At 43.4% G+C, this 22,809-nt stretch overlaps 1 protein-coding gene across 1 annotated transcript in view; it reads left to right on the top strand.

Moving 5' to 3' along the window:
• Nucleotides 1-22,809, top strand: part of ERI1 (exoribonuclease 1) — a 116,628-nt gene that overhangs the window by 24,013 nt on the left and 69,806 nt on the right. Inside the window, exon 2 of the mRNA XM_085641009.1 lies at nucleotides 4,808-4,977. Coding sequence (XP_085497135.1) covers nucleotides 4,808-4,977 — 170 coding nt within the window. The remainder of the gene's footprint in view (nucleotides 1-4,807; nucleotides 4,978-22,809) is intronic.

Below are 22,809 nucleotides of genomic sequence, written 5' to 3'. Positions count from 1 at the left end.
AGCCTCTAGGCATGCAAGTGATGGTCATGCTCACGCATCCATGACCACATGGATGGGCGAAGGACCTGGTTACAATTTAAAAAATGTGATAGAGACTGGTAAGCAGCACGATGGAAATTAATGCCTGTATAAGTGGCAAGGTGCTCCTTTCCTAGAAAGGTAACTGATGGCGGGACGCTGACGATGCATTGCAGTACTGACTCTGGTACCGATCAGGGGCGTAACACAGTCCCCCCACAGTGCGGCGGGCCCCGAGTTGCAGGGGCCCCCTCCGCACTGTAATCACACCGGTGCGCTCCAGATTAATTCCGGAGCAGGGGCCCCTCTGTGTGCCTTGCAGGGGGGCCCCTTCAACTCTAGTTACGCCACTGGTACCGATTGGGGGATACCAATACCCCCTCTTCTATTGGAATTTATTTCAAGTCCCTGACGGATTTGGTGTAGGGCACTGCAATTGATTGACTGATGGGATGCTTTATATGACCAACAATATAAGAAAACTATTGATATTAGTTCAATTGTTTTCTTACATCGGAATAAGAAAATCAATGCTGAACAAGACCTATAAACCCTGACGAAGTTCAATTGATTTTGAATGAAACACGTTGGTTGGCTGCTTTGGTTGCTGGACCTTCGATTTTAAAGTGAATTAATAAAAGGAAGAACTTTTTCTATAAACAGACTTGAAGATTTGTTTTCTTTTCTTTTTTTGGGTGCACCATTCCATTTTGTTTTGAACTTTACTCTGTAGCAATATCATACAGCGGCTGATATTGGAAGTGAAGTGCACCAAGCCTAAACTATCTGGAACTGTGTGTCCGGTGTGGTTGAAAGGTCCGCCGTTGTTGTGTGAATTTCTTTTGCGCAACATTGCATTGAAGTATATTTTTGTTAACTAGCGAATCACGTTCAATCAATGAATGTAGTGAGATGTGAATTAATCCCTGTATAAGTGGCAAGGTGCTCCTTTCCTACAAAGGTAACTGCTCAAACTTAAAAAAAGTAAAACTATACAGGCGGTCCGAAAGTTAGGACCGTAGCTGAGACTGAACCAGTTGCACGACCGGCAGGGGGATGTGTGACTGTGTCCATTTATACCTACATTCAGGTACGATCATTAGATTTCCATAAGCCATCTTATTTCTCAACATTATATTTTCATTCTAAAAAATATATGCTTCTGAAATGGTTTAATGAAAACCCATTGCAGTCCTGTTACATAGTGAAATCAGGGCCTGTATCACTGATAAGACGCACTGATCTGATATACGACACAGCACACCTTATACTGGGTACACCGGGTGCAGACCATTCCACTGCACCTATGACCATGAATGCTCTGCCTCCAGCACAGCCCCAAAGTTGCTCCCACCCTGGAGGAGCAACACATCAGTGAAAGGAGAACTCAGATGTTTTGAACAACCAACTCTACTTTTACTGTGCCTGTTGCAACTTTGGTTGTTTTTAGTGGTGTTGAATGTGCAGAGGACCCCCCGCCCCCCTAGCTGGTGGTTGCAGTGAGTGACTGCACCTGCCAGCAGGGGGATATCTGGGGGTGGTCTATCGGCTCCCACATCCCCTCTTTCAAGGGCGGCACTGGATATGCACCAACCGTGTGATGCACAGTCAGTTTTGCCTTTGTGCTTGCTCCTAATAAAGCACAGGCACAGAGGCAAAGGATTCCCTCTTTTGTGTGGGGCCAAGCTCCTGTGCAAATCATGAAATGCCCCCTTGAAATCATGACCGGATTACAGGAGAATCCACTCGAAAATCTGCGGCCCCTTCTGTAATACCAATGCGCCCCAGGGGTGCGAAATGTGGGTGCAGATGCCTTTTGCGCCCCCAGGATACTTTCGATAATGTGGCCCCTTGTAAACGTAAATCAACTAAACTAACTTAAAAGTAGAAAGAGAAGACACTTCCTGTCTTAAAGAGGAGCTCGTTTTAAGTCATTATTGCACGTTTTTAGGTCTCGGCTGCGAAGGCTGCGCTTGCGCAGTCTCGCTCTGAGATTTAATGACTTTGAGAAGAGGGGCTTGCACCCGCCCCTCTTCTCTCCTGTTCTCCATTGGCTGGCCTCTTAAATGCTGGCCAGCCACTGGAGAAGAGGTCCAGTCACTCCGTTGAAGCCCCGTCCTTTTCGGATCAGGGGGCGTGTTTTTTGCGAGAAGTCTCAGGGAGGAGACAACAGCAAAACACGCCCCCAAATCCGAAAAGGACGTGGCGTTTCTCCGAGGCATTTTCTGCTGTGCCTCTGAGAAAGGCGGTGGTGTCCCGGCGTTGCTCCCTCACCTGATCTCCTTCGTCATCAACGATTACCAGCCCGGAGGCTGCATCGTCTCGCACCTGGACCCCATCCACATCTTCGAAAGGCCCATCGTTTCTGTGTCCGTAGCAAAATGTACCTCTAAGACGGCCGAACGTTGCGTGAATGAGGACGCAATCGAAGAGCTGAAACTGCAACGGTGACCCAATTGCGGCAGTTAATTCACGCTATGACGCACGCAAGCATCTAAAGTCACTTACAAGATGGCCACGTTAAGTGCTCAATGTGGTTGTTGAAGAGCTGAAACAGCACAGCGTTTAACTCACTGGCGCAGCCTTCCCAAGATGTCGGTAAAAGTGCGCGGCCCTTACGGAAACTCACCCCTGCCTGTCATGGATTCCCTCTCTGACACCCTCCGCTCACTGGACGCACAGCCTGTGTGCCACTCACCCTTCAGCCTGTGTACCTTGCATCCCCTCACCCCTGCCTCCCAGGGATTCCCTCTCAGACCCCCTCCGCTTCCAGGACGCTCACGCTCCGCGTCTTTCCAAGCGGAAGAGGCCGAGGACGGTTCGATGGCTCTGCGGGGACGCTCCAGAGAAGGATTTATAATTCATGAAAATGAAAAGTGAGAGTGTCTGTCTGCGGATATCATGTCCAACAACATGTCTGGTGTAATGTGAGGCCTGCGGAGGGGGGCGCGAGCCCCCACCGACGGGCCTCCTTGCGGCGTCTGTCAGGGAGCCATGATTGGGGTTTTATTGGTGTGAACCTGGCACGAGTGTCCGGCACCTGACAGATGGGGCTCTGAGCTGCCCCCCCAACCCCCCCCCCCCCCCCACCCCCTGTGCCTCAGACAGAAGGCGAGTGGCAGGATTAGCACACCCCCCCACACACACACACACACACACACACACACTCCCTCCGCCCTACCCCCGCTCCTGCAGCGCTTCTCTTGGCACGGGGGCACACTTCTGGTAGGACTGTGGTCTGGGTGGGGGTGGGCTGTACCCCTCCCCGCCCTCTCACACCGCGGCCATACGCCCCCATCTCACACAGTCAGCAAAGTCCCGACAGAATCGCATTGTCCCATGGGCGTCATTAGAGGTGGCAGCTGGTGCCCCTTGGCACTGCCCTGCTAGTACTGGTGCCCTCTGAAACAAACAGGAGGCGCTGTCAGCTACCCTATGATGTCATCTAGGGGGAGAGGGTGCGTGATGTCACTCCCCCATCCATGTATTGAGCGCAGAGCTTCTGCTTAAAAATAGTTCTCTGTTTTTTTTAAACGTTTTAGTGAAAAATAGCTGTGACGACCCAGACTACTGCCCCCTCCCCCTGAAGTTTGCACCCCAATTCCCAAAGGGGAGGCAGGCCTAAGGGCGCCCCTTCCCCTTTGCAAGTAAATTACTACCCTAATCCCACTCGGGAGGGGACTTCAGTTATCAATAGTTCACCGCCGCACTTCCCTCACAAACTCTTAGTACAAGGAAGTGAACCTCTGTTTGAAAGGATTCCCACCACGTGTCCCTTCCAAATAGCGATTCATAAGACATTTCAAAGCTCATTCTAGGCGTCACCAAAACTTGAAGGACACCAGAATTGCATCCAGTACAGAGGGAAACCTTCTCAGCAGTCACAAACCCACACGTCTGGGACGTCCTCCGCCAGGACATCAAACAAGCATTTACAATGCAATGGTCTCGGCATTGGTAAAGTTGAGCTATTGGCATTGCTCATGACATTATTTTTGTTTGTTTTTGTTTTTAAAACATGTAAAGAAACGGCATTGTCATGAGCAATGCCAATAGCTCTAACTTTACCAATGCCGAGACCATTGCATTGTAAATGCTTGTTGAACTTGCAAGTGTGATTGTTTTTTTTAAATTATTTGTTTTAACCCATGTACCAAGCTCTGCAGGGAATTGATAATTAAGCCGCCTAGGAAGTTGGTGAAGACCATGTGTGAGGGGCTGAGTTAATAGGTGGATGGTATGAGATGGTGCAGAGAGCATGACGGATGGGGAGTGAGGTACTGTGTTTGAAATTCATTTGAACGGATTACCGATGTGAGTAGACTGGTTTCTGTTTGAAATTAAACTATTAAGTTGAAAGGTAATTGCTCTCACCTTCAATGTGCTCCTGAGAATTTCAGTTGGTGCCTAAAATGTTTGGCTTGAGAGCCATATTCTCGTTTTGCAACTAGTAAACCAGGAGTAAGCCTGCGATGTACTCTGCAGAGGTCGTGGTGTCTTGAGTCCGTAAAAACCGACCTACGTTTATCAGACTCTGAAATTCGATTGAAATTCTTTTCACGCGAAATTATAGTTCGCTTCTCGTGAGCAGAATTTAGGGCAAATGCAATCCTAGCCCTGTGTGTAAAAGCCTCTCGGTTTAATAGTGTGCAAGGCACCACCGCTTTGACATTTTTCAGCATGTCTGCCTTCCTACCTGTTCCTTTGTGTTCTGTTTATGAGCACTGTGTGGTGAATTGAAGACTGCCGTTTTTTCATGTTTTTTTTTTCTTGTGCTTTTTTCTGTCAGAATTTTAAATTGGATTGCAAGGAAGAAAAGGACAAGAACGCCATTACTGGCAATGGAGGCATTTACAGTAATCCAGTGTACAAAGAAATAGCTGCTGCTAATGGCTGCATTAACAGAATGAGTAAAGAGGAGCTGAAAGCTAAGCTTGTGGAAGCCAAGCTAGACCCCAGGTAAGGCGGAGGGGAAAATCATTCAAACTTGTACGAATAGTTGAATTGGTCTAAGATGCCAGTTTGAGAGTATGTTCATTACTATGGATTTGTTCTTTCCATTGGACCTCTGTAAATGTTTACGATTTTAGGAGTTTATTTTCTATGCCTCATTTTTTTGAAGGGATACAACTTTGACGGTGTATCCCTGACTACACCACTCCGCTGCCTTTGTCTAGGTTGGCGCTATGCAAATGAGACACAATGACTCACGTTTACTCTATCTCTTCCCTTGCAGGATTTTCCCTTTATTGTGATAATGAAATCTTACAAATTAAATAATCTAATTAACTTTAGAAAAAGTCAGTCAGTTTCAGTACTGTTATCTGCCCCAAATGTGCATTCAGGAGGCAATGGCCATTTTTCACAATTTAGAATGGCAGTTTCCACTGCATGACATCCTCCTTTTCTTCCATGATGGAAATGTTTCACAAGTATTATACCATAACTCCATTCTCTCTCTCCCTTCCCTGTTCCCCGGATATTACGGATCATATTCACTATGTGAGAAATGGTTAAATATTTTTTATATGACTGTTGAAGCTCACACAATCTTGCCTTAATAAATCTATTCTTAAGATTTTTTGGAGTCCGCTTCTCTGATTCATTGGCTATTGTGGTGCACACATTCCATTCACCCCCTAAAGCATCTGATCCAAGTCAAGTGAGTAACGTTGTTTGTAATGGCGGAGGCAAGAGTTCTGAGTGAGTTGAGTAAGCCACTTCTCAGCAGTGGCAATATCTGAACCATTAGATCAAGTCTGGACAGTGTAGCATTGCATTTGTGTCTTTAGCAATTGTTTATTTTTCAGTTACATTTTTTTCTTGCATTTTTAAAAAGTTTCTAAAACTTTATTTAAATGTTCATGGAACGGAGACAGAAACAAATTGCATTTTTTTGTTATAAAATTAGTGCAAGCAGTTCAATATTATGTGCATACAATCTGCAAATAGAAAATATACATGCCAGATGACAAAAAGCTCTTGGCGCAAAGCCTATAAAGGATTTGCTTATGACGATTGAGGCGTGCAAGATAATTCAGTCATGCTCTTTAGATTTCCAAGGTTAACACAATACCTCAGTTGTCGAACACGGTTGACATATTTCCTGCACCACTGTTGGCATAACATATGTTCATAGGGCCCCTCTCTCTCTTTTTTTTTGTTTTTTTTGCATGTATTCATCTTATCTCATATCATTGCAGTTAGCTTTTCCATGGCCTATAGCAACCATAGTTTGGACCACCACATCAAGATCATTGGGGTAGCGTGCTGTTTCCATGCAGGGGCGGTGGTGAACCTTGCAGCTTACAGCATACAAGTCAAGAGCCTACCAGTTGGTGGGGAGTTAATCTGACTCTTACCCAGTGACACCAGATAGCAAAGCATTTTCAATTCGTGTTATGTCTTTAATCTGGGTTAAGCTGTCCTCAGAAAATGTTGACATTGTTACAGATCCACACAAATGTGCCACTTTATCACATTCATTATATTCCCCTCTAAAATGTCTCAGAAGTCCATTTTTTTTGTTTTTTTTACTGTTTTTTTTATTGATCTTTTATCAAGCTTTGACACTGCAAAAAAGCCCAGCAATACATTATGATCCCCACTTGACAATGGTATAACAGCTTTGGGATTATGCCTGGACTTCAGGCATACAACATCCTTGCCATTCCGGTTAGGGCGTTACACTGATAAGAAGGAAACCAAATCAAAACATTCAAAACCACAGCATCTGCCTGCTAGCCAAAGGTTTATAAGTAGTGAACATTCTTGTGTTGTCACGTATTAGTGTATACCTTCACCCATGTTCTGAGATCCTGTTAACATGCGAGAGAGTAGCGCCAATAATAAAATATGTATCAAGTGCTGTGGAACTGGGCAGGCCTGTCCGTGAGGGCTTATAACCTCTCCCTATAATTCTCGTGTTGTAGTCTGTCACGTTCCAGCTCCTACTTCAGTGCCTACTCCCAGGAAGGCAGTCAGCATTTCCTGCCAAAGGTCTGCTATCATCTTTTTGCAGACCCCCCACTGCGCTTTCCTTCTCAGAGCTGCCTCTTCAGCTGTAGCCCAGTTTTCCACTGCCTTTTTCCATCTACAATGAGGCGGACCATTAGACAATCTCCAATGGAGGGCTGTGTGTCTATGGGCCACAGCAAGAGCCAGATCCAAAAATGTATCACCAAAGTTCTTCTCTGGCCTGCGTGGTTATGAGCCCAGTAGGCAGATTTCCGTTTGAAACACAATTTGTCTATCAAGTGTGCCCTACATGTCCCCCACCACTCTGGTCCCAAACCTCTCCAAGACTGCGCAAGTCCATAGCATAGTTATGCAATCTGCATCCAGCGCACAGCGAGGGCATCGCACAGTGTCTGTATTTCATGACGTTCAGTATATTGGGGGGGGGGGGGTGAGGTATGCCAGATGTAAGTAATTAAATTGCATGTTTCTAGATCTAGTGTTTCGAGAAACTTTGTGTACCTGCTCTAGTGTTTGGTCCTACTCTTTGCCTCTGGATTCCCTCCTCCGATGCATCTCCCACCTTTCGCGGAGCTTAGTCAACTTATGCAGGGTCATGGACAGGATCATTTTGGAAAGCCAGAATATCAGTTTATTTCCTCTGCCAAATGTGAGAATTGTCTGTAATACTTCATGAGTCTGCCGTTCAGAGGCGGACCCTCCCCAGAGCGGAGTCATTATTCTATGCAGCATAGCATGTGTCAGAAATTGTTTGTGGGGTAAGCCGTCTACCTCTATAATGACGTTCTTACTGCGGGACCTCCCCTCTCCATAACAATTGCCTACTGTTTCATTCCCCACCCTCATCCATTCCTGCATCTGTCGTTCAATGGGGAAGCCCCTTCCAGGCACGGGGAAGGCCTACTGATGGGAGTGCAGGTATTTAAAGCATATACTACCCGATTTTCTTAACCGCTGCTTTCCAGCATTGGTACACTATTGTGAACAACATAAGCCAGCGTGTATGTGTCATCTTGGCTCCTAATAGCAGTGCAACAATGATTCCCTGCTGTTGGAGCCCCACCTCATTTCTCAGCTCCCCCATGTTAAGGCCTACAAGCTACCATGCTAGCCACTTCAGCTGGACAGCAAGACAATGGATATCAAAGGTTGAGGCTCCCAAACCCCCAGTCTTGGTAGTGCGTTGCAGTGTCTCCACGGAGACCCTTTGTTCTCTGCTATCCCATATTATCTCTCTTAGCAGTGCATTTAAGTTCTTAAGCCATGACCTGGGAACTCAAATCTGCAGCTAGGCAAAATAATAGAGGACCCAGCATCCCCATTTTTAATATGGCTACCCGTGCCAGAGTCTGTAATTTCAGTGACTGCCATAATTGAATATTTTCAGGGCTCTCGGTGCAGTTCCCTTTTTCCTTTTGCACACATTGTAACACTGTGAAATACATTAACACCCAGTACTCAGGGTTTCCAGAGAATGCCAGTGCGGGCAATCATGCATGTAGGTACCCGATCATCTGAAGAGATCGGGAACACACACGTCTTGGAGTAGTTTGTGTGCAAGCTGGATACTTGTCCTAGTTCTTGTACCCGTTTTACCCTCCAGTGAATCCCTGTCCCTCTTGGTTATAAAAGCACATCATCTTCATATAGCAAGTTAATCTGTTCTCTATCTCCCAAGAGAATGCCCTCATCCGATTTAGCCATACGGACAAATGGTTCCATTGATGATGCAATGTGCATGGGGCATAGGGGCCAGCTCTGTCTTGTGCTCCTGTGGATCTCAAACGTCAGATGTGCATTTCCAGTTTGCACTTTGGCCCAAGTGCCTAATTACAGCATGCAGCCCCTTTGTCCCATCTTCACTCCAGACTCATTTTTAGCATAACCTCTCAAAGGAATTCATATGTCTATTGAGAGCACTATGGCAATATCCCGGTGCTGCTATTGTGTCTCCTTCATCACCTCCATCAGTTGTCTAATGTTGTGGGAGGTGTTGTACTGGGGTATGAAGCGGCATTTATCTCTGTGAATGAGTGCCACCATGTGAGGTTGGAGGCAGTTGACCGGTATTTTGTTCAAGATTGTATAATCCAAGTTGAGCATGGACAGGGGTCCGTAAGCAGTTACGTTCACTGCTTTGCCCCGTGGCTTAGGGGTGGATACTATCTGTGCCTCCCTGGAGGTCGGTTAACATTCGTTGTCTTGTGCTCCTACAAGCATGTCTGCTAATTTCCGGACCAGGTGGTTTGCGAATGTCTGGTAAAATTCTGCTGGCAAGCCATCCGTTCACAGCGTCTTGCCACACACTAACTCTTGAATTAGCCTCTCGATCTCCTCTTCTGTGATCCATCCACCTAGCTTGTCTGCTGCCTGGGGGTCCAATCCAGGAAACCTTGCCCAATTTAAAAAAAAAAAAAAAAAAACACCAATAGTATGCCTGGGAGTTTGTGGTTGCATCACATCTAACTCCTAATAGTGTCTAACAAACACCTCACATATGTCGTTTTGCTACACTGGCATCTCACCCTCTTAATTATGAATGCCGGTGATAGGGTGGTCCCTGTCTTTCAGCCGTGACAGCCACACTAACAGTCTTCCTACTTTACTGCCCTCAGCATGGTTAGTGGCTAGGTAGTCGCAATATGTCATGGCTCTCAATTTCCCCTGTCTCTCTGCATGCGTTTCCTGTTTAGACACCCATTTGGGCCACAGTGAGAGGTCAGTCAGGAGGCCAATTTCCAACCTGTGAAATTTGTTTTCCAGGGTTCAAAAATTCTACTTCTAGTGCTTCCTTGACTCCTACCATTTGACTCCTGATGTCCTCGTGTTACAACTTTGAATGCCTCTCATCCCATGAAAACATGCAGAGCGTCCCACTATTGCATTGAAAATATTCAGCTATCACTGCACATAATGGGATTCGAAAGGTACTCTTCTAAAGATATGAGGTTTGTAACTGCCACGTAGGGATCGCTGCCCTCTGTGAGCAACATGCACCTTTAAGAGAAGTGGATTATGGTGTGACAAAAGATGTCCCCATCTAGTCTGTGTGCTTCACTCTGCCCACAACGCCTCCCTTGCACATAAATCTGTCAAGTCTCACGAGGAGGTCATGTATTGGAGAGTGGAAGGAGTACTCTTGGGTGCATCCATTTCATTGGTGCCACACATCTATCTGGTCCCATTGAGCTGCCCAGTCTCGTAACTCCGGCGCCCGTTTTGTCTTGGGCACATCAGCAAGTGGCAGATGCGACTCCGATGTTAAGTTCCATCTCATAAGAATTTTCAGTTTTCTTGGTTTTGGAAACCTATTGTTGTGGTAGCAGCGCTAGAACAGATATTTGGCTAGGAGTCTTCGGATTTCTATACCCAGGTTCAGTTTCCCAGCTGGTCATATTGATAGATCTAGGAGTTGAGAATAATTTTCCCAAAAATCTGTATAAATGTATGTTTTTTAGGACAGTGGCCTTTTATCAGGTTCGCTGTGAGTGCTATATCTGTAGTGCCCCTGCACTTATCGCTGTCTGTACTGTCCAGTGCAATAAGTGTACAGTCTTATAAGGATCATCTTGTTGCAGATGCCAGGACTGGCAACAAGATGCAGGAGCTCTAATTTTCCTTTTTTTTATCCAAGTAGCTTGAGGTAAGCTCTGATCCAAATTCTCAGTGTTCAAAAACTCTGTCAAGCAAACCTGTGGGGAAATCTGGATTACAGATGACGTGCACCAGCGGACAGGGGAAGTTAGACACACTCTTCGCATCACATATTTATAATATGTCATGTAGGGTTGTGGAATTCCAAGTGCTCGTCACTCAGCACGTTATGATTGGGGGTCAAAGACGACAAGTGTTTTTTTTTTTTTTTGTCCACTGAAAACATTGGCCAACTCTCCTGCAGCACAAACCTGTTTGCTGTCCGGTCATAGTACCACAGTAGGGAACTGTGAAAGAGAAATGTGAAGCACTTAAGGCAAGATTATAATCCCTATGTAGAAGTTGGTCAAACTTGTATATATGAATAATTAATACTAAAGCCTTCACTTTTACCAAGATTGCTCCCAAAAAAAGTGTTCTCCAAGAAATGCAGTGGGCAGTGATCTCCTTTTGCATTACTGAGAGTGGGTTCAGTCTAAACTACTCATGTTTGGATTTTTTGTATACAGTTGAGGCTTTTTTAAATGTTTCTGGAACTCTCCCTAATTGTATGCAAAATACATAAGCACGAACACAAGATTGGTGATTGTTTTCAAAAGAAAAAGCACACGAACCGTATTAAACATGGAAAAAAAAGCTTTGCTAAATTATTGTGCTACTTTAAATACAACTTCTCGGAGCCATCAGTTAGTAAAACATGTTAGATTCATGCCAGTGTAAGAAAAGACGAATAATGGAGAATCTATATAAAACCATTATAGGCACCATGAAAATAAAGTAGGGGTCAAAGTCTTCAAAACTAGATTTTGCAGAAGCAGGCTTGGAAACTGCACAGCTAACATTTGTGAATTCCATTTTCAAACTAATATACAAGCGTATATTTTGCTTTTGCAAAAATCTGAGGGATTACAAATTCACTTTACCTACAACCCCTTTTCACCCTGGAAAAGGTTTTGCTCCTACCCTTGTCAGCAGTACATTTCCAACCTTTTTAAGTGTGCTTTTGGTATGCAGAGACTCAGGGCCCGATTCACAGAACTAACTTAAGACAAAATCCTAAACTTACTACCATTATCGTATTCACAGAAGGCACTTACTCATTTTGGTATTCACAGAAGACACTTACTCACTTCGGTATTCGCAGAAGTTAGGAGTCCTAACTTTAGGACTCCTAAATGCCTTCTGTGAATACCGAAAGCCTTAAAATTAGGATTTTTCTCAGTTTAGGAGTCCTAAAGTTAGGACTCCTAACTTTACTACTACTAAACTGAGAAAAATCCTAATTTTAAGGCTTTCGGTATTCACAGAAGGCATTTAGGAGTCCTAAAGTTAGGAGTCCTAACTATACTACTACTAAACTGAGAAAAATCCTAATTTTAAGGCTTTCGGTATTCACAGAAGGCATTTAGGAGTCCTAAAGTTAGGAGTCCTAACTATACTACTACTAAACTGAGAAAAATCCTAATTTTAAGACTTTCGGTATTCACAGAAGGCATTTAGGAGTCCTAAAGTTAGGACTCCTAACTTCTGTGAATACCGAAATGAGTAAGTGCCTTCTGTGAATACCAAAATGCGTAAGTGCCTTCTGTGAATACCAAAATGGTAGTAAGTTTAGGATTTTGTCTTAAGTTAGTTCTGTGAATCGGGCCCTCAAGGTTTTCCAACCGTGGAACTACCGCTTCCCACCTACTATCAAACCCTCTATATGAATGAGAGGAAGGTGGCAAAAGCAGAGCCTAACTAGCATCCAATTCTTGATAAGAGCCCTAACATAATCAGCAAAGTGGTTATCGACTATCAGAACACTGCCATAATTTACCACTTTACGGCATGTGACCTATTAATACAAGTGGATTACTAGCAGATTTCTGCTATTCAAACAAGCAATCCATAAACCTCTATGAACCAAGGTATACAGTATCTAAAAAAAAAACCAGTGGTTCTCATCGGTCATATTTATATGAACTGTTAAAGCATGGTAATATCACTGTATGCAATAGATAGTTCGCTAACGCACACTTACCAACACTCTTATTTTAATGTGAGTAGTATTTATAGTATGTCCATATAAACTAGGAAATGATAATAAACAGAATACTGTTTTCAGGATTGCAAAAATTGTGCATTTTGTCCCAAGGGAACTAAAAAAAAAAAACCACAAGAAAAAGAAAACAGTAAAGGAAAGTACAAAATTAGAACTTGCACGTCTGTAACAAACAACTAAGAACTTTCATAGGAGTCAGTTGGCAAAATCAGTTTCTGACCTACTATAAATACTAATTACATTGAAATAAGAAGTATGTTGCTTGTGTGTCAGCTAAGCATCTATTGCTTATAGTGATTTCACTATATATCAAAAATTTGTATTAATTAGAGTAGATTTCTAAAGCATCCAGCCGCTAAAACAAAATCCACACACCTGATAATGGTAGCAACAATGAATTGCTGTAGGATCTTGCCATCTGACCTGATGAGTGGAAATAAATTGTCACTCTTTACCAACACTGATTGGCCTCGTAAAATTCCTTTGAAACTTTGCAGTGCATATAACACAGGTATTTATTCCACCAGACAGTTTCAACCTCTTTCTCTGTCCAAACTCCACCTGTCTGTTCTTCTCCTAACCATGCTCCCCAGCCTCTCAGGCTTGCATCTGGCCCCAGAACAGAATCTGGAACACAATAAAAAAATGGCACTGCTATTCCATGCCTGCATATTGTTTAACCACTAATGTAATTCTTCCTTCACTTCATTCAGAGTTACCTTGTTGCCATGCCAAAGTCCTTTCCTCAAAGCTTCTGCTGTTAATCTCTGTAAAGCACGATAATGCAGGGGACCAAGAAATATAGCCTGAATTGAAGAGCACAACAATCCTATTATCCGAGCCCGATCCCTTAATGAAAATATCTCCTTTCTCAACAAATGTAAAATCTCCTTTTTTATTAATTTGACATTTTTCTCTGGAAGCTGTAACAACCTCCACTGTATCCGCTTGGAATTCAAAAAGCTCCAACTTCTTTGAAGGTATCAAAACAGATTTTTCCTGGTTTATCATATATCCTAAATGTTCCAATAATTTTAACACCTGTACTAATTCCTTCTTTAGACCTTCTAAATCCTTTGCCTTGATTAATATGTCATCTAAATACACTATCATTCGTATACCTCTCACGAAATTTCGACATTACTTTAATAAAGCACCATGGTGCTGAAGGAAGCCCAAACGGAAGACATTGAAATTGATACAGATGTTTCCTCCATCTGATTTGCAAATGCTTCTGACTCTCCTTCCCAATGGTAATTGTGACGTATGCGCTCTTAAGATCAAATTTCACCAGCCAATTGCTTCTCGACAGTAAGTCTCTCAAACAATGGATCCCTTCCATCTTGAAATGTCTATATATCAAATATTTGTTCAATTCTCTGCGCTTTATCACTGGTCTTTCTCACAAAGCACTTTCCTGTCTCCTCTCTGCAGTTTATTGTCCCTTTCTGAATCCTGGACCTTATCTCCGAATCCACTACTGGTTTTTGTTCTTATGTTACCATTATCTCTCTTGGTTCTCTTCTCTGTTGCAGAAGCTCCACAAGCTCTATTACAAAACCCTTGTACAGTTTCCAATACCTCGGGGTCTTGTGTTAACTTTCCCATTCTCTTATAAAATGTCCTAACCGAATCCCTACTCTTCCTTGGGAAGAACCAGAAATATTCCCTTTACTCACCTTAGGTTCCTGTGTAACTCTGGTATCAACCATGCGAAAACCTTCCTCTTCCTGTTCTTCCGACTTTCACTCTGCTTGGGTAGAAACCTGACCAGACTTGATCTACTTTGCCTCTAAATTGAGTATTGCACTGGGATCTTTGTATCCCTCTGCCAGTAGTGGGTCACATTCTGCTGAACCTTCCAAAAACACTACCTCCAAAAACTTTTTTCATATTCACTTGCGCCTTATTCAAGGCTGTAAAGGTGGGCACATATTTTCCAAAGCTTTTTACTAGACTTTCTTCGAATAACAAACCTTCAGCATCCTTGCTAGATTCTTTCTGAGCCATGTCCCCCAACTTTGGGCCAATTTTCATCAGGATTGCCTACCTCCTCTCCGCCATCAATCCAGCATTTGTGTTCCTCAACATAACCACAGTTCTCTGATTCCATCCCCTAAGTAATTCCAAATCCACTGGTGCCTCATTAACATGAGCCTCTTCGGGCATATCTAAAATCCTAGCCAATATACCCTGAAAATCTAACACTTCATCCTGGCACATTTTTCATGATTGATCTAGACCTTTGCTCGGGTCTTTGCCCAAACGAAACAAAAAAACAATCCTTCTTTCTGGGAGTAATTAAGTGCACTACACAACTTCTTGTTAATGACTGGTCTAGAGCATTCTGCTCTCATCACTCATCTCGCCTCCTTATCTATAGGTTTAACATATCCATTCTTTTATAAATTTACTCAAATGCTCCATGGGCCACCTGTCACCACTTCTCAGGTGCCTAATACTAAATGGATCTCCGAGCACCTCTGTAGAAGATGTACCCTCCATATTCCTGAATTCTTTATTGAATTCATCATCCCATTGCATTTCAAAAATATACTCATACTCCTTTCTATCCTGTCGGGGAGCCTTGACCCATGGCTTCTTTAAAGCATTCGTCCTCTTGCGTGCTGCCAAGGACACCTTTTCTTTGCATGCTGCTAAGGACACCTTTCCTTTTAGATGGTTTTCAACCCTTCCTGCCTTTTTTGACATGGATCTGTCATCCAAATGTTTTAGTCTTTCTAACTTTCTTACCTCCTTTGTCATCCCTTTTCCCCTCTTCATCCGACCCAGATTAAGACTCCTCTCCCGACTCCAATTCCTTTCTTTTTTAAAATACTATCCAATGTTTCCTGCACTTGGTTTTTCATGCTGAGTTAACCTTCTTACTACCTCCTCATTAATCATTGCTCCAGTCACCTCTAAACTACTTCCTTGCTCTGATTCCATTTAAACTACTACTAAAATATGATAACCACTCTAACAATGCTAATCAATATACTAGATCTAATCTATACTCTAACCCATGCAAACTCAAAAACTATTCTTAAAAGTGTCTATCAAATCCTCTTCATAATAACCCAGATTCTCTCCTCCTTCTCCAACCACTCATCACTCTTGTGAAATGTTTGGTTCTATTAAACGAACCAATACATTCCGTCCCATCACGTTAGCGTGTTCATCAGTATTTTCATATTGTTATGCCCAAATTAAGACGGCACCCAAAACACGCGAGATCTCTAGCAAGAGTTTGATTTCATTTCCACCTGCTTTGATTTCATTTCCACCTGCGCTACAAGCGCGTGACGACTTGCAGGGAACTTGCGCATCTGTGCTGAAAGCACACAAGTAAGGATGTGACAGCCAACCTACACGGAAAGCAAGTGTCTGCCTCTGCTTCATGCTCTCATTCTGCTCACATAACCCGTCTTGCTCACACGGCAGCAAGACACGCGACACCTGGCAACGCACTGCAAAACAACCACCTACAACGCAGCAATGCTTTAATTAATATTGTATCCACAAAGTATTTTCTCAAAAATAAAAATGACCTCATTTACAAAATTCAGAAACCCTGGTGTTTATAGACAATCCATCTTACTCAACATTACAAGCTCTATTTAAACTAAAACAAAAATTAAATAGAACCTACTTCTATAAATTAGGAGCTTTGGTTATATACACAAACAGCTCACAACACTTATTATTTATCTATCTTAAAAACTTACAATAGATATGATTTATTAGCTAACAATATAACTGATTTATAAAATTGTTTTATTAGCCGGGGATTTTAACTGCACATTCGAACCTCTTGCAGTGGACGATGTGCTAGGCTACAGCGACGAAGATGCAAGGAGAGGCATCCCGCCGTTGTCCATCGCTCCAATCAAAAGATGGACCCAAAATGCAATTGACCTCAATGCCCTTTGTCTGGAGCATGGCCTTAGAGCCACCAATGGTAGATCCAAGTCAGACCAAATGGGGGCACATACATTCAATAGAATAGGCCATTCCTCCAGGATTGACTACATCATGTTGAACTTTCGTTTGTGGTCTTTCCTGGTGGATATGGAGGTCCGTCCATCCATCGACAGTGACCATAATCCTCTATCTCTATCTCTGTCCCCTTTGTGGAAGGGTAGCTCCCCTCTCTCAATCCCCCATGTGTGGAAATCCACACACGAAGTATGCCCCTCTAACTGTGGCAGGCGCCTGAAATGGAAGAATTTTATCGGCAACGAGGCCAAGATGCGGGAGGCACAATCTATAATGGCTAACCTTCTTCCTCGCTTAGATTCCCCCTCTACCAGTGCGCCGGAAGTATCCGCAGTTTTTGTACAAACTATAAAGGCCATAGGTGAGCTATTTATAGTCAAGAACGCGGGAAAGGGGGTCAATATGAGAGATGGCAGGAAGTGTCCATCCGGGTGGTTTTCAGGTGCATGCCGAGCGGCAAAAGGGGAACTGCTAAAGGCAGTAAAATCTAAGAATAGAACCCTGGTTTGTGCCGCAAGGGGTAACTACAGGAGGGCCTTAACAAAGGCAAAGGCAGACTGGGAAGACCAGTTCTGGTGCGACCTAAAGGCCGCAAGCTTGAGGAAGGATGCAAAGGGTTTTTGGGACCTATTGAGATTTAGGGAGAAACCTGTGGACACAATGATTACATGTAACGTACCTGAGAGTGCGTGGGTTGACCACTTCTCCCAACTTTATTCTATGGCTCAGGAAGAGGGGGATAGCTTGAGTGCACGGCACCCGCATGTATCTTCCCAGTCTAAGGACGTGCTCTTGTTTACATCTAAGGAAGTGATGGGGGCGATAAATAGTCTCGTGCCCAACAAAGCAGCAGGTCCGGATGGCATTCCCAGAGACTTGCTTCGCACCAATTCGGAAGCCTGGGGAAAACTCATCTCTGCCCTATTGAACTCCAGCTTTGAAGGGGCAATCTTCCCGACTTCATGGAAGGGTGCTGAGGTCGTCCCAATTTTTAAGAAAGGCTGTCGGAACGACCCAGCAAACTATCGCCCAATAAGCCTCCTAGATACTTCACAGAAGGTGGCTGGAAAGGTGGTCCTGACCAGGATATTGCAGTGGGTAGAGGAAAAGGGCATTCTTTCAGACTTTCAGGCTGGCTTCAGATCAGGCACGGGGACAATAGAGCAATCCTTTCGACTTATGATGCTCTACTGGAAGGTTGTTCTACAGGCCAAGGGCAGTCTGTATCTTGCTTTTATAGATTTACGGACTGCCTTTGACCTAGTTCCCCGCAGCCAACTTTGGAGAGTACTTGACGAACAGGGCATTCCACCTTATTTGTTAAACCTGTTGATAAATCTCCACGCCGACAATTTTGCACAGATCAGGTGGGGTAATCAGGGGCAAAAAACAGCATGCATACCTGTAAATAGAGGGGTACGCCAGGGATGTGTCCTTGCTTCCACCTTGTTCTCCCTGTATGTCAATGGAGTGGTGGAACACCTGCTTCAACATCCTGCAGATGGACCATCCCTGGCAGGCAGAAGAATACCTACCCTCCTATTTGCAGATGATACCCTCCTGATCTCCAAAACCCCGGCAGGTTTGCAGAGTCTATTAGCCAACTTCAAGTCTTTCTGTGATGCGAGAGGGTTAGTTATCAACACCGCAAAGACCAAGTATTTGGTCCTTAACCCCCCGAAAAAGTTGGCTAAATCACCGACTCTAGATTCTGTTGCCCTTGAGAGAGTCTCAGAGTTCGACTACCTTGGTATTCGGCTCTGCGATTCCATGAGCTGGAATTGCCACCTCCAAAAGATGCTGTTGACTCACAAGAGGGTGGTGGGTGCCTTGCTCAAGGAACATCGTGCCTCATCCCTGAAACCCATTGCTGCTGTTTTAGACATCTACAGGGCAAGGGGTGTTAGCGCTGCTTTATTTGGGGCTGAACTTTGGGGGGTCCATAAGGTGGATCATCTATCCCGCTCGGAAAGCAAATTCCTTAAAGATCTAATGGGGCTCCCCTATAGCACCCCAACCCTCCCACTGCTTCTAGATACGGGCACTCAGTCCTTTAGTGACCAGGCTAGGCTCCGCCCTCTTCTCTTATGGGCGAGAATATGGAGAACACCAGAATTATCCAGCTACGCGGATGGCCTAATCGATGTCTTGGGGTCATCAGCCTGGGCTAAGATTCCTTGGTTGAGGGAAGTCAAGCGTCTTCTCTTCAGCCTTGGCCTCGGCGAAGACTGGAATAACAGAACCGCACCTCCTAAGCCAGAGCTGAAAAAGATTTACTGGAGCTGGGTAGCTGGCACTAGAAGTAGCAATGTCAATCTGTGTAGGTCCTCTATGGATTTTCTCCTGATTAAGAAAGTGCACTTTTGCGAACCTTACCTGGATGTCATCTCAAACCGTAAGGACAGGGCACTATACTTCCAATTCAGAGTAGGTTTACTCCCTGTTGGACAACTGACCTCCAGGTGGAAGATTCCAATCCAGACAATTTCTTCTTGCCCTTTTTGTGAAAAAAGGTCCGAGTCTGTCCCCCATTTTCTGTTCGAATGCCCGGCCTATGCAGCCCCTCGGAGTAGATGGCTCAAGCCTCTTTGTAGAGAACTTGGAACTAGACTCCACGCTGAGGCCTTGCGTATATTAAAAAATGATCCACGGCCCCTCTTTGCGGTTTAGCCAAGTTCCTAGGTTGGGCTTGGCGTATCAGATCAGCTAGGCTTTTGTATCTTGTTTAATTTGTCTTTTTATTCAAAAATACTTTGGTAGCAGCCCTGAAATGTTTGTTTACCTCTCCATGCACTGGTTGCTTTTTACTATTTTATTGTGTATTATTGTATTTCTGCTTTTTAAGATATTTTTATATCGAAATAAAGCCTTCTTGACTGACTGATTTATAAATGTACTTATCTCCAAGAGCAGCATTTAAAAGAGGAAGTGTTCTGAAAAGGTATTACTTATGGACATCAGTGTTCTAGTTCTAGATTGATGTTCTTTGGAAGTTCTTTTGAAGGTTCTGTAGTAGTGGCATTAAAAGACGTAATGCATAAATAGTCGCCTCCGGTCTTAACAAGGAATTTTGGTGACAGTTGACCAGAGGAAGGGCAAAGCAAGCTGTGCCAGCTGTTGCACTCATTGCTGGTATTCCAGGTCATGTTTAAAGTTTCTTTTAAGTTCCATCTGTGTGGATTACATTTCAAATTTTGGCGGCAAGCTCCTGGAACACCATAGAACCCTTCCATTTTGAGTCGTTTTGCCTTCATTTGATATTGTGTGAAGTGGACCCTGGATTTTGTTACAAGTTTGAGCGTTGCGGGGCATTAGAGGTTGGTATTTGGCCTTTACCTCAATGTGGCCTATGGAGTGACTGTGATGTTAGCTACTTAGGGTGCCACTGCTGCTTTGAGGCTCTTTGCTCTTGTGGCCATTGATGTGCATTAGTAAATTGTGCTCTGTTTGAATGTTGCATGTGCACGCTCCCTTCTTTTTGTGCAGCCATTTCAGTGCTTGAGCATCTTAACACAATTGCCCTGTGTGACATTGACCTCTGGTAACCTCGAGCAACTCTATCCGGGCTCTGGCTGCCGACTTCCGTTTTTGTGTTGCTGCATCAGTTTATGATGTCACGCGGCATAAGGTCACGTTGAGAATTTCACGTGCCTCCATCCATCCTGGAATCATTTTGCACCAAGGAGCAATCGGTAAAGCATTACCTCAGGCAGTAGAGGTTACATAAGTTGTGCCACTCTGAACCATGGAATTCTTACTATTGATTGGGAAATGATCAATGGAAGGAATTTCAGAGTGAATACTTGGGAATCCGTTTCGCATCTTGGCATCTTTGTTTGGGCAACAACAATGTATTTCTTGACAGTCTGATTTATCCAGTAAACTAGTTCCTCCTCTGGGTGAAGAAGGGACACTGACACTTCCACTGTCACTGTATATATTTACCTCAATATGAGTTCGCAGAATTTTTCATTGTTTCCACCTCAAACGTTCTGGCCAGCGGAGGTAGTGCCATTGCATGAAATGGGCAGAATAGGAATCTTAGTTACTCAATTGATTAGCAACTTTTAATGAAGGGGGTAAAAAGATTCCAGAACAGAAGAAAATAAGTATTGTGTGCTCGGTGGGACCTGAAGGATTAATAAGTGTATGAATATACGGCCAATTCTTTTTGTGGGTGCAATGTTAATGTATTTTGGAAAGCTATTGCGGATATTGGATAGTTATTTTTTGCCCAATGTTTGTATAGGTATTATTAGGAATACTTTTTTCCAGAGGAAGCAGGAAGGTAATGTAACTTTTCTTGAATATGTTGTCTCACTTAGGAAGTTGACTCAGTTGTAAATTTGGGAGTTTACAGGAAGAGTTAATTATGGACCAGGTTGTCATGCATACCAGAGATTCTACAATTCAAGAAAGATTGTGGAAAGATATTTTAGCAATAGTATGGCAGGAAGAATATATAGTCTGTAGCACTAAAGTGGTAAAAGTGGAATCTAGAGTGTCAGTTCCACAAGGAGAATGTCGTAGGAATAGCAAAATAACAAAAAGTTAGGTAAATTTCAAAAGACCAATTCTTAAGGTTGAGAACAAGTTAAGGAAGAGCTTAGATGTACCGTTGTGACAGTAAGTCACACCTGGCTTATAGTAAATCCTGTCCTGCAATACATTTCATACTTAAGCGTGTGGATTAAGGTGGTTCTAGTGGTGAGGAAGCTTGCATCAATGAGGCATCTTTGAGTCCATAATATATTTGATTCTAAAGAGTCTATTGGTTTAAATATTAATGATGGGGAGTGTAATAAGAAAAATAAACCTGTGTGTTTAATATGCATTGAAGGTGTACATGGGCATATGTATTCAGATTCAAGTTCTCCTTGCATTGTGAATCAAGAAGTTTGGAGGAGGGAATTTGTGAACAATATTGAAGAAAAATTATTAAAATCTGACCAGGTTTCTCAGGTGAGAAAATAAATGTTAGGTTACAGATTCTTGGTTTTTAGATTTAAAAATAGGTAAACCTATGGACCACGTTATGCTGGAAAAAAGGGGCCTTCTGTACTGGGTTGGCATGCTCGGTGTAATCTTCAAAGGATCATAAACCCAAATAGCCCAGAACCTGTTATAATTGTGGATGATAGTGAAGACATGGGAAATGCCATGTTTATAAAGGTCTCTAATATTTTTACAGAAAAACGTAAAATCTTACGGAATTTAGTCATCAAATAATTTTAAAGAATGTTGTTTGTCTTAAACCCCTAAAGATAGGAATATACCTATTATCTTGAGAAATGAGGTGGAAAAAGACCTCCGTAAACTTGTGCGTACAGACATAATTGAGCCTATAGAATTGTCAGAATGGATCTCACTTGTCCAGTGGCCAGACGGAGTAATGGCAATGGAAGACTTTGTATCGATTTACGTTATCTGATCAACAATATAGCTGTAGATGAATTTCCACATCCAAAGAATTCTGAAATGTTAGCCCTAATTAGGGATGCAAGATGGTTTTTCACTATAGATTTATCTGCAGACTACCATCAAATGTCCTTTAATGAGGATAGTAAAAGGTGCACAGCTTTCATTACTTCCATTTTTTATTTTCCTGAGTTTTATATAGCGCAAACTTTAACCAAAGGTATCGGTTATCAGAGCGCTTTACATGAGCACCTTGCTTACACAAGGACACATTCATGTTTTTTTAGGCACAGGGAGTTTAAGTGATTTGCCCAGAATCACAGGATGTTGAGTGCCATTGTTGAGACTCGAACCCGGTTCTTCAGATTTGAGATCGTCTATCCTAGCTGTTAGACTATATTCTCTCCCCCATGGGGTTTTATCAGTACAAAAGAATGATCTTTGTGTTGACATCAGCAGCAGCTTTTTTCCCCAACGACTGACGCATCATTTGTTTGGAATAATGAGTAATATTAAGTGCATGCAAGATGACATCTTGATCTATACCAAGGATAGGCAGGAGCATGATAATACGTTGTAAACCGTTTTGAATGTATTACAAGAAAGGTGCTTACCTGTAGAATTCTCCAAGTGTAAACTTGCAGTCCAGTCTGTGACGTTTGGACCATTTTCTGAGTATTGATGGTATTTCTCCTAAA

Source organism: Triturus cristatus, chromosome 2_2 (assembly GCF_964204655.1).
Source record: "Triturus cristatus chromosome 2_2, aTriCri1.1, whole genome shotgun sequence".
Classification (NCBI taxonomy): Eukaryota; Metazoa; Chordata; class Amphibia; order Caudata; family Salamandridae; genus Triturus; species Triturus cristatus.
This window is presented reverse-complemented; position numbering and strand designations above follow the sequence as displayed.